This window comes from Oncorhynchus keta, chromosome 24 (assembly GCF_023373465.1).
Source record: "Oncorhynchus keta strain PuntledgeMale-10-30-2019 chromosome 24, Oket_V2, whole genome shotgun sequence".
NCBI classification, from domain to species: Eukaryota; Metazoa; Chordata; class Actinopteri; order Salmoniformes; family Salmonidae; genus Oncorhynchus; species Oncorhynchus keta.
In genome coordinates this window covers 24493611-24506116 of record NC_068444.1, presented here as the reverse complement: position 1 = coordinate 24506116, position 12506 = coordinate 24493611, and the positions used below count along the sequence as shown (strand labels likewise).

General features: G+C 41.7%; 1 protein-coding gene across 3 annotated transcripts in view; it reads left to right on the top strand.

The window, feature by feature from the left end:
• phactr2 (phosphatase and actin regulator 2) overlaps positions 1 to 12167 on the top strand; it is a 55250-nt gene extending 43083 nt beyond the window's left edge. For all 3 annotated transcript variants that reach the window (XM_052477998.1, XM_035801166.2, XM_035801167.2), the window contains 8 exons: positions 324 to 861; positions 2212 to 2393; positions 2810 to 2966; positions 3208 to 3263; positions 5566 to 5627; positions 9338 to 9475; positions 10176 to 10252; positions 10424 to 12167. In XM_052477998.1, coding sequence (XP_052333958.1) covers positions 324 to 861; positions 2212 to 2393; positions 2810 to 2966; positions 3208 to 3263; positions 5566 to 5627; positions 9338 to 9475; positions 10176 to 10252; positions 10424 to 10439 — 1226 coding nt within the window. In that variant the 3' untranslated portion in view covers positions 10440 to 12167. The remainder of the gene's footprint in view (positions 1 to 323; positions 862 to 2211; positions 2394 to 2809; positions 2967 to 3207; positions 3264 to 5565; positions 5628 to 9337; positions 9476 to 10175; positions 10253 to 10423) is intronic.
• The last annotated feature ends 339 nt before the right edge of the window (positions 12168 to 12506 follow it).

Genomic DNA, 12506 nt, shown 5'->3' with positions numbered 1-12506 from the left:
AAATGCTTATAATACACACCTGTACATGTGTGAAATAGGACAAATATAAGCACCAACCAAATAATAATAATAATTTTACTCTTCTTATTCCGTCACATGACCCCCAACATTCTATAGAAGTAATATATGTTTTTTGTCAGGGACAATGCATCATTAACTGTTAATGTGTCATACTTAGACAAAAGGCTCATGTTCATCTGTAGTGCCTGGGCAGGTCATTTGACATGAAGGCACTAACAAACACGCATAAAATGCTACAGGACATCAGACAGTTTTTGCCGTTGTGTTTAATATAAATCTAATGAAGTTTCCTTTCCTCTCAGCCAAATCCTCTCATCCTAAGAAAACTGGAGGCACATCCAAGAGCACGGCCCAGTCCTCATCCTCCTCATCGTCCACACCGCGTACCACAAAGACCTCCAAGGACAGGCCTGCCAACCCAACTGGGACAGAGAAGACAAACAAGCGCGTCCTCCAACTAGTAACTGACCCTTCCAGCTTCTCTGGAGCTCCCAAGGCCTCCCCAGAGACAGTCAACCTTTCTGGGGAGAGACGGGTCCCGGGCACTGAGCATGGGAACCAGGGGTGCAAGGAGGAGCCCTCTTCTGGCCCAGAAGGCAGGCCTGCTGCTCAGGATGACTCTTCTCTGACTGGAATGGGTAAAGACAATGCCTCAGGAGCCAGTCCTCAGGACCCAGGGGAGAAGGCCCCTCTGGTCAACAACGCCACTGAGGACACTTTCTTCACTGAGTCTCATAGCGAGAGCTCCATGGAGGAAGCCCTGGGGACTGGGGAAGATGGAGGTGTTGACCGTGGGCAACAGTCGGGGGACGCAGACCATGAGTTAGAGAAACGTCAGTGGTATGTATCGATACTGCAACACTGATCTATAGGCTTCTAGTGCAGAAAAACCCTATGGGAAGACCTGGGTCAAACACACTTTCAAGTATTTAAGATATGTGAGGTACACTTGATGTAGCTTGAATTCTGCACTTTTGGGACTGTTCCATTGAACCAGACCAATTAAATTAAATAAGTATTTGAAAATAATTGAGTTATATATTTGACCCAGGTTGGAATTAAACGTCTCCTCCAAACTGAAGAAAATAAAATGTTGTCTTACATCATAATTGTTGTCATGAAACTTTAGAATGAAATCTGGTGGCATTGGAGGGAAAGCTCTTTACCGTAATCATGATTCCCCAAATAGTACAGTATCCTTTAGAAAACTCCATTGAATACCTGGTATAATTCTTGCTGCATGTGTAGTGTAAATCAATATGAAAAGTTTCAAGTGGATTACATGATGTGGTAATGTTGTTCGTCATTCTCAGTGTTTTGCAGCTTGAGATGGTTTGTGTTGGGAGTCACACAGTACTGCAGAAAATGGAACAGCAGTGTGAAAAGCTATCCTGTGTGGAAACATAATTATGATAGGTTTTGCTTTACTGGATTATTTCCCACTGGTATTGCACTTGGTCATGTGTTTAACAGTAAGGTCATCACAAAGGTCAAAGTCTATAAATGTACAATACTCGACCTTATAGCCACTACCACCTCACAGTATGCATTCTAAAAGCTGTTGTGCTTAGTTTTCAACCTCCACATTTTACTATGTGCTGTATTCTTAGATGGCTCCTCATTGCCAAAGTACTGTTCTGATGATGAACGGCACCACAGCTTGAGTTCAAAGCCCAGAAAATGCAGCATTAGAAGCCTAGTTTACCATTTACCGCTACCTGGATTCAGTATGGTCATAATTCATAATGGCTGCTGTGTAATAGGGAGTAACCTATTTAGCCCTCTATTTAAACATTTGGTGGTGTGGCAAATGGTTGTCTCTCTCACACACACACGTCTGAGTCAGCATAGATGTCATAAATGGCCTTCATAGCCCTGAGCTGAACTGGTTTAACATGAAATGGGACAGTAAGTCACAGAGCTCTGTCTGTGTTATAGGCTTTAAACCATTTGGAAAGATGACAGTTCACCTGACTTGCATGATAACAGATTCATGAGGAAAAGACTGTTGGGAAAGAAACGGCCCGTTTTCACCAATGTTTTTGGTCTATATACCCTTCATTAGAGTTTGTATATCGACATTTTCCATTATGCAACAAGGAAAACAATGGACATGATAAATAAATCAGAAGACAAGATAAATCAATCGGGTAAGAATGGTTTATCAGAGTTTTGGTGATGTGACTCCAGGCCTACCAATGGGATTGGAGAGAAGAAGCTCCACAGTGTTAACCTGGAGAGCCCAGAGGTTACAGTCATCCCAGACAGCACTACGGAGTCTGACTACCAGTCCACAGTCAGCGACTCTGACTCAGATGGGCCCATCCTCTACCGAGACGAAGACGAGGATGAGGAAGACGAGTATACCACAAGTAAGGAATCCGTCACAGATATAGAAGCTTAAAGCTCATTGTATTCTAGCCTTTTTAGTCAGTCAGCATGTGTTAAATGTCTTTCTGTCCAGCCTTTGCAACAAATTAGTCCGTAGCCACTCGTGCACTAGAAACAAGGACTAGAAACAAGGACTAGAAACAAGAACAAAAAAAAGGAATACAAACAATGAGAACAACCTTGATAACAATCTCATTGTGTTTCCACACTCTTTATTGGTGGTTTTATATGTACTTTTTGACTTATATTTTATATTTACTGCACAGCACACATTCCTATAAAGCCATACTCTTGTCCTCTGACTCAGCCCATTTTAAGACTCTCTGGGGGCAGCCTGCATGGCATTGGCTGGGGGAAGGGGCTAGCTAGAGTTTCATGTTTATTATTGTTTATTTAGGCTCCCTGGCGAGTAAGATCCGCCGCAGGGACACCCTGGCCATCAAACTGGGCAACCGGCCCAGCAAGAGAGAGCTGGAGGAGAAGAACATTCTGCCTCGCACCTCTGAGACTGAGAGGCAGGAACTCCGGCAACAGATTCACTCCAAGCTAGTGAGGTACAGAGTACACGCATGGAGTCACACACGCGTCTACACATGCATTGTGTGTATTTAAGATTGTATTTAATCTGAAATAACTGTTCTGGTGTGAGATTTCCGAAAACTTGGTAGCACTAAAATCCTCTTTCATCCAAGGGACTTAAGATGATCTTAGTGCTACAAAGCTTTTGGGGAACTCACCCCTGTTCCCAAATCACTGAGGTATTGTCTCGTTTCATTCTCCCTCTGTCCCTCACAGACGACTTAGTCAGAGGCCCAGCACTGAGGAACTGGAGCAGAGGAACATTCTGAAACGTGAGTGACGACAGACAGATGCCACCACAGACAGACAGCACCACATTGGCCCCAGTCAGACAATCCCTTAGTACTGTACAAGACATTTCCCCCACACACTGTCTGTTTGTCTTCTGGCTTTGGTCATGTGTGTTTTTCAGATTATATACTGAACAAAAATATAAACGCAACAGTCAAATCTTTGAAATTGTTACTTGAGTTACAGTTCATATAAGAAAATCAGTCAATTTAAATAAAACAAATTAAGCCCTAATCTATGGATTTCACATGACTTGGAATACAGGTATACATCGGTTGGTCACCAATACCTTTAAAAAAACAGATAGGGGCGTGGATCAGAAAACTAGTCAGTATCTGGTGTGAGCATAATTTGCCTCCTGCAGTGCGACAGATCTCCTTTGCATAGTTGATCAGGCTGTTGATTGTGGGCTGTGGAATGTTGTCCCACTCCTCTTCAATGGCTGTGCGAAGTTTCTGGATATTGGCAGGAACTGGAATACGCTGTTGTACACGTCGATCCAGAGCATCCCAAACGTGCTCAATGGGTGACATATCTAGTGAGTATGCAGGCCATGGAAGAACTGGGACATTTTCAGCTTCCAGTAATTGTGTACAGATCCTTGTGACATGGGGCCGTGGATTATAATGCTGAAACATGAGGTGATGGTGGCGGATGAATGGCACGATAATGGACCTCCAGGATCTCGTCACGGTATCTCTGTGCATTCAAATTTCCATCGATTTAAAATGTAATTGTATTTGTTGTCTGTAGTTTATGCCAACCCATACCATAACCCCACCGCCACCATGGGCCATTTTTTCAAAACGTTGACATTAGCAAACCACTCGCCTACAAGACACCATACGTGGTCTGGGATTCTCTAAAACAATGTTGGAGGCAGCTTATGGTAGAGAAATTAACATTCAATTATCTGGCAACAGCTCTGGTGGACATTCCTGCAGTCAGCATGCAAATTGCACACTCCTTCAACTTGAGACATCTGTGGCATTGTGTAGTGTGACAAAGATGTGCATATTTTAGAATGGCCTTTTATTGTCCCCAGCACAAGGTGCACCGGTGTCATGATCATGCTGTTTAATCAGATTCTTGGATTATCTTGGCAGAGACCAACACTTTATATGTTGCGTTTATTTTTGTTCAGTGTAGATAGTTCAGTTCCACATGACCTAAACAGCTGATGACTTTATCCCATTCAGTCAAAGGTTGATGCTAGACCAGTTACGTTTTCATAAGGAGACGGTGTATGTGAATAAATTAGCCCCACTGGAATCCAAGACAAAGGTGAAGTTGTTCTCCTGGCTTGGACAGCTGTGCATCAAGGTCTAATGGTGCATTGATGTGGGGGGAGGCCAGTTATCGACTGATTGCTCATCTACTTGCCCAGTTTATTGGTTAGTAAATCAATTTTGTGAAACACTTTACACCAGATTGAGCATGACCAGTGAACATTAACATTTTTAAGAGAATAACATCTTGAGCTCTTATCGTGCCAGACAATGTTTTACATTTTTGGGTCAGAGAAGGTCAGGATAAAAGTAAATAGGAATGTGTTATTTATGTTTACCTGGTCATTCTCTAGAAGCTCATCTCCTAGAAGCTAACTTTGTTCTAAGCAAATCAAACTTAATCTAAAGTGCATCGGAACACACTTTACAGAAAAATCTTAGGGCTACCATTTGATCAACAGGCTTAAAACATGTTCCTGAAATACAGTCAATGCTCACGTGGAGACTTCCTGTCTACAAAACAGGAAGCAGTGAAAGAAGGGGCCATTTTGTTGTTGTAATCTTGCTGGGGTGTTTACTGCATTATTTATGAGATCTTTGTGGTTGAATCATAATGCATGAGGCTAAGAGGGAGAGAGGGCAGTTAACTGACTGTTGCCTCATTGAAAGCAGATGGCAAAGGTTGCATGCCTCCCAGGGACTCTATGCACATCTGTCACACACTCAACAACTACCTGTTGAAGAATATAACACAGGTCTACACTGTGCTCTGGTTTAAAGAGTTGACTCTATGTATGGTTAAGAAAATACGACACCAAATCAAAGTTTGTCAGATGTTTTCAGACCTAAAAAGCAGACTGTTGAGAAGTCCATGTTCTAGGCCATCTGTTTTTGTAGATGCAGCCATATGGCACGTTCCAAAATCAATGGGAACGATGAGCACTGTATCATTTCCAGACTTTCCATTAACCACATTGCTTAATTAATAATCACTATATTGGGCAGTGAAGTACCACCTTAGCCTACTTACAACTTCTTTTTAATTTCACTGCAGAGACGAATGAAGCTGATAAACATGAAGCCATACAAGAGATTAAAAGGAGACTCTCCCGAAAGGTACTGTCATTTATACTTTATTTAGGCACGCCAATACTAGGCTTGCTAAATATCTGCATCTCATTAGACATAAAATTCATGTAATGACTCGTGTTGATACAGTGCATTTGGAAAGTATTCAGGCCCCTTGATTTTTTTCCCTCATTTTGTTACGTTACAGCCTTATTCTAAAATGTATTAAATTGTTTTTTTTGCTCCTCATCAATCTACAAACAATAACCCATAATGACAAAGACAACCATGTTTGACATTTTTGCACATTAATAAATAAATAAAATAATAATAATGAAATGTCACATTTACATAAGTATTCAGACCCTTTACTCAGTACTTTTTTGAAGCACCTTTGGCAGCAATTACAGCCTCGAGTCTGCATGGGTATGATGCTACAAGCTTGGCACACCTGTATTTGGGTAGTTTCTCCCATTCTTCACTGCAGATCCTCTCAAGCTCTGTCAGGTTCGATGGGGAGTGGCGCTGCTATTTTCAGGTCTCTCCAGAGATGTTCGGGCTCTGGCTGAGCCACTCAAGGACATTCAGAGACTTGTCCCGAAGCCACTCCTACGTTGTCTTGGCTGTGTGCTTAGGGTCGTTGTCCTGTTGGAAGGTGAACCTTGGCCCATGTCTGAGGTCCTGAGCGCTCTGGAGCAGGTTTTCATCAAGGGTCTCTCTGTACTTTGCTCCGTTAATCTTTCCATCTATCCTGACTAGTCTCCTAGTCCCTGCCGCTGAAAAACATCCCCACAGCATGATGCTGCCACCACCATGCTTCACCGTAGGGATGGTGCCAGGTCTCCTCCAGGCATGACACTTGGCATTCAGGCCAAAGAGTTCAATCTTGGTTTCATCAAACCAGAGAATCTTGTTTATCATGGTCTGAGAGTCTTTAGGTGACTTTTGGAAAACTCCAAGCGGAAGATTCTCTAATCTTCACAGAGGAACTCTGAAGCCATGTCAGAGTGACCATTGGGTTCTTGGTCAACTCCCTGACCAAGGCTCTTCTCCTCCGATTGCTCAGTTTGGCCGGGCGGCCAGCTCCAGGAAGAGTCTTGGTGGTGGCAAACTTCTTCCATTTACGAATTATGGACGCCATTGTGTTCTTGGGGACCCAATTGTTTTGGTATCCTTCCCCAGATCTGTGCTTCGACACAATCCTGTCTCGGAGCTCTACAGACAATTCCTTCGACCTCATGGCTTGGTTTTTGCTCTGACATGAACTGCCAACTGTGGGACCTTTTATACACAGTTGAAGTCGGAAGTTTACATGCACCTGAACCAAATACATTTAAACTCAGTTTTTCACAATTCCTGACATTTAATCCAAGTTAGGATCACCACTTTATTTTTTAAATGTGACATGTCAGAATAATAGTAGAGGGAATGATTTATGTCAGCTTTTAATTATTTCATCACATTCCCAGTGGGTCAGAAGTTTACACACACTCAATTAGTATTTGGTAGCATTGCCTTTAACTTGAGTCAAACTTTTCAGGTAGCCTTCCACAAGCTTCCCACAATAAGTTGGGTGAATTTTGTCCCATTCCTCCTGACAGAGCTGGTGTAACTGAGTCAGGTTTGTAGGCCTTCTTGCTTGCACATGCTTTTTCAGTTCTGCTCACAAATTATCTATAGGCTTTGTGATGGCCACTCCAATACCTTGACTTTGTTGTCCTTAAGCCATTTTGCCTTTGGAAGTATGCTTGGGGTCATTGTCCATTTGGAAGACCCATTTGCTACCAAGCTTTAACTTCCTGACTGATGTCTTGAGATGTTGCTTCAATATATCCACGTAATTTTCCGTCCTCATGATGCCATCTATTTTGTAAAGTGCACCAGTCCTTCCTGCAGCAAAGCACCCCCACAACATGATGCTGCAACCCCTGTGCTTCACGGTTAAGATGGTGTTCTTCGGCTTGCAAGCCTCCCCCTTTTTCCTCCAAACATAACGATGGTCATTAATGCCAAATAGTTATATTTTTGTCTCATCAGACAGGAGGACATTTTTCTGAAAAGTGCCATCTTTGTCCCCATGTGCAGTTGCAAACCGTAGTCTGGCTTTTTTATGTCGGTTTTGGAGCAGTGGCTTCTTCCTTGCTGAGCGGCCTTTCAGGTTATGTAGATACAGGACTCTTTCACTGTGGATATCGATACTGTTGTACCTGTTTCCTCCAGCATCTTCACAAGGTCCGTTGCTGCTGTTCTGGGATTGATTTGCACTTTTCACACCAAAGTACATTCATCTCTTGGAGACAGAACGAGTCTCCTTCCTGAGCTGTATGATGACTGCGTGGTCCCATGGTGTTTATACTTGCGTAATGTTGTTTGTACAGATGAACGTGGTAACTTCAGGCGTTTGTAAATTGCTCCCAAAGATGAACCCGACTTGAGGAGGTCTACAGTTTTTTTTTCTGAGGTCTTAGTTGATTTATTTTGATTTCCCCATGATGTCAAGCAAAGAGGCACTGAGTTTGAAGGTAGGCCTTGAAATACATCCACAAGTACACCTCCAATTCGCTCAAATGATGCCAATTAGCCTATCAGAAGCTTCTAAAGCCATGACATAATTTTCTGGAATTTACCAAGCTGTTTTAAAGGCACAGTCAACTTAGTGTATGTTAACTTCTGACCCACTGGAATTGTGATACAGTGAAATAATCTGTCTATAAACAATTGTTGGAAAAACTACTTGTCATACACAAAGTAGATGTCCTAACCGACTTGCCAAAACTATAGTTTGTTCACAAGAAATTTGTGGAGTGGTTGAAAAACGAGTTTTAATGACTCCAACCTAAGTGTATGGAAACTTCCAACTTCAACTGTTGACAGGTGTGTGCCTTTACAAATTATGTCCAATCAATTGAATTTACCACATCTCAAGAATGATCAATAGAAACAGGATGCACCTGAGCTCAATTTCGAGTCGCAGAGCAAAGGGTCTGAATATTTTTGTAAGTAAGGTATTTCTGTTTATTAGTTTTTATAAATGTGCAAACATTTCTAAAACCATGTTTTCACTTTGTCATTATAAGGTATTGTGTGTAGATTGGTGGGGGAATGATTTAATCAATTGTAGAACAAGGCTGTAATGTAACAATGTAATGTAATGTAATGGAGTACTTTCTGAACGGACTGTATATTTGGTACACAGATCCATCTGGTGGACACAGCTGGAACTGAAATAACTGGAACCAAACACATGTCAAACTCATGTAGACTGAATATATGGACTGAACTCAATATAATGAATTACCAAACAATGCCTTGATTTCTGAATTACCAAACACATTTCTAACTCATTTGTTCCTTGTCAGTTAGTTTACTTTTTTACATTTATTGTACAAATGTGTAAAAATTGTCAAATTCAGCCATCGTATGACTCAGTTGCCACAGTGCATACTGTAGGGCATTCCAACTCCGTGTGAGCAGCATGCCTCAAAGTGTAGCATCAGGCTTGAAATTCCCCAGATTGCTCGCCCCCAGTGGTGGTAGGGAGGCAAGAGGGGATTGGCCAGTGTTAGGCCAACGAGGCTTGACCTGAGCTAGATTGAGAACCGGAGTCCAGTTCCAACACTGTGCTCCCCGTATGGCACCGTTGAAGGAGTTCAACTTTTCCCACAACTCTCTACCCATCTTCTCCCGGGCCCCAAATGTTTTATCTACAAGTCCCAATTTACAGTTGTCAATCACTGGTTACTTGTGCGTGTGTGTAGCTGAGTGTGAGGCCCACAGTAGCAGAGCTGGTGGCTCGGCGGATTCTGCGCTTCAATGAGTATGTGGAGTGCACAGATGCTAAGGACTATGACCGCCGTGCAGACAAACCCTGGACCAGGCTCACTCCAGCTGACAAAGTGGGTCCCAGACTCCTACTGTATGATTTTATTGCAAGAGAACCTAAAATACATGACATTCATAATGTGATTAAATACTTGGAATAAGACAGGTTATAAAAAGGTGTAATTAAAAAACATTTTGTTAGAATTGTATTCCTCATGCATACCACATACTAGCCAGCAACTGAACCATACAGTAAATACATTACTCACAAACAATAATAAAGATTTATCATTTAAAGCGGCAATATGTAACTTTTTGGGAAACCTGACCAAATTCACATAGAAATGTGAGTTATAGATATGTCATTCTCATTGAAAGTGATGTTCTATGTGCACTATTTCTCTGTTTCCCATTCTTAAGTTTTGATTTTGCACCTTTAACTTTCAGTTTTGTACACTAGCTCCAAACAGCTGAAAATACAATATTTTGGGTTATTGAAAATATATTTCACAGTGGTTTAGATTGTACAATGATTCTCTACACTATGCATTTCTTGTTTTGTCACAAGCTGAAGTTAGGCAAATTATTCTAATTTTAGCAACCAGGAAATGGTGGAGCGATTTCTGCATATTGCATCTTTAATCTTCAGTTATATGAAACATGTTTACCTGTCTGAAAGTATTGAAGTTCTGACAGTTTTTTTTTTAGTTTTTTGTTGTTGTAGTTCTTCTTTGTAAATTAAGACTTTGATCTTGACTGTTTATATTCCATCAGGCTGCTATCCGTAAAGAACTGAATGAGTTCAAAAGCAAAGAGATGGAAGTTCATGAAGAGAGCAAGCAATTCACCAGGTAATGACAACTTTGACCTTATTGACCCCCAGCCATTATACTACATTATGTTATGAGTCATACAAGATAATGAACTGCTGATTGATTTAGTCCTAGTATGCAGTGTACTATAATAGGTAGACTGCCGTTCTGAACCAACAGCATCTGTTTTCTGTTGTGCCTTCTTGGCAGGTTCCATCGACCCTGAGGTGTATTTCTCCAATGGGGGTCCTGGTCAGCTGCCGGCCCTGCCTGAGGGCTCTTTCTTCCAGCTGCCCTGTGTCCCGCTGTGGGCTTCACCGAAGCCTGGAGCCTAGATGCCCCTAGGCACGGACACACGGACAATGTCCCCTGGGGCAAACTTGTCTCCAGCCTTAGAGATCAATGACATTGGGCCACACCTGGTTACACAGACCAGACTGAGCTTTAGTGTTGTGTGGAAAGATACAGAGAGAGAGAGACCAATATCCATCCAGAGAATGTGAATGGGCCGAGCCCATGCCCATTCACCGTCTTTGCACACCATGAAGAAACAAAACTGTTGCACTTTGTAACACAGCGCTGATTGAATTACCCACATACTGTACCTGTTGGCTTCCCCTAACGCCCCCTAACAAACTTTGACCAAGTCCCTGTGGAAGGGAAATGGTTTTGCAACTATGGCGATGTTGTAGGTTAGGCAAGTCCAGCCAAGGGTAACGGTAATCAAATCAATTCAGCTTAAACGGTGCAATTAAATGCTTACTTGCGAGCTTCCTCAACAGTGCAATGAAAATATAAACAAATAAAAAAATGAAACATATTCATAAGCTTAACGTAATGTAAGTGCATGGAAAGGAGTGTTGAAGGAAGAATGGTCACTTTTACTGCCATGTGGTTTTGATGGTGGAAATAAAGGTGTTTTAGGTCTTGTTTTAAGGGGTGATTGTTCATGCTGATCTTAAAGTGGCTGGGACTACATGAATTGTGCCTAGAAACTAAGCATTATGTATCATTACTATATGTGTCATGCTTTTTGGAACTGTAAGTTACCATTATTGAGCATATCTTTATGGGGACAGAGCAGAGTGGACCCTTTTGATTGGTGTAGGCGATTCTTTGCAATGACCCCTCTATCTGCAAGTCATCCAGTGAGTTTCCAAATTTAGAACAAGTTCAGACAAAATTGGTCTGCTTTTGATTGGTTGAGCTGTTCGTAATGGATGGTCTGTGTAGTTTGAAAGGATGTGGTAAATGTTAGCATTTTACAGACCGAGATAAATCCATCAGGAGCTTTTTTCCTGATCATAAAATGTCCAATATGTCTTTTGTAGAGCATTTCTTTGACATTTCTGTGATCAGGTACACCAATCAATCAGAATGTATATTAATTTCAGACTGCTAAGAGCAGTTGTAGAATATTGGAGGAGAACCACAGTATTCATGTCCATTTCTTTCTCATTCTATAGATTTTCTATAAGAAAATGTATATCTGATGCATGATCACAACATTACAGCCAATTACCTGATAGATTTTTACATTGATGTGATGAAGAGGACAATTTTCGTAGTTTATTTTTAAACCCACCCCAATCTCGATTGATGGCCCTATGTGTTGTTCATATGTGAGTACTGTATCTTTGAATTATGTCATGTACATAATAGTAATGTATATGCAGTTATTGTCACTCCCATATTTATCATGTATATAGGTCTATACGTGCATCATATGCCTCTAAATGTCTTTATTTTTCAGTTGTTGATCACATAACGAGATACCATTTCTGCGAAACATCAACGGTGTATGCTCAGGAGGAAGATGCCATAACCCTTCAGTATTAGCTACATAGACTGAAAGTGACACCATGGCCACTGAATTGGTGTCACATGTTGACTTAGACATCCATTAGGATGTCATGTATATTGATGAAAATACACACTGAATGTCTCACCGTCATTGTGTATTGGTTTGTATGAGATTCCTTTTTTTTCGTACTGCTTCTGTGATCATTGTGCACAATGGCTTTAAAAAGGCCAGGATCCAAATGTTTTCAAAGTGTGTTTGTGTTGAAAATCATCTGTGCAGTGGAAAGTAATGTGTCTGCCTGGCCTGAGCCCACCGTGCAGTCAACTGTGAAGCCATTGAGTGGGTCAATTAAAGGCTGAGCAGGAGGGGGTGCACTCGTTCTCAGTGGCATATTGTCTGTCTATCTGGTCCTTGGCCATTGATTCCAGTTGAGAAGGGATAGTCCAAAGCACCTCTGTGGATCTAGGCAGAATCAAGTGCCAAAAGTAA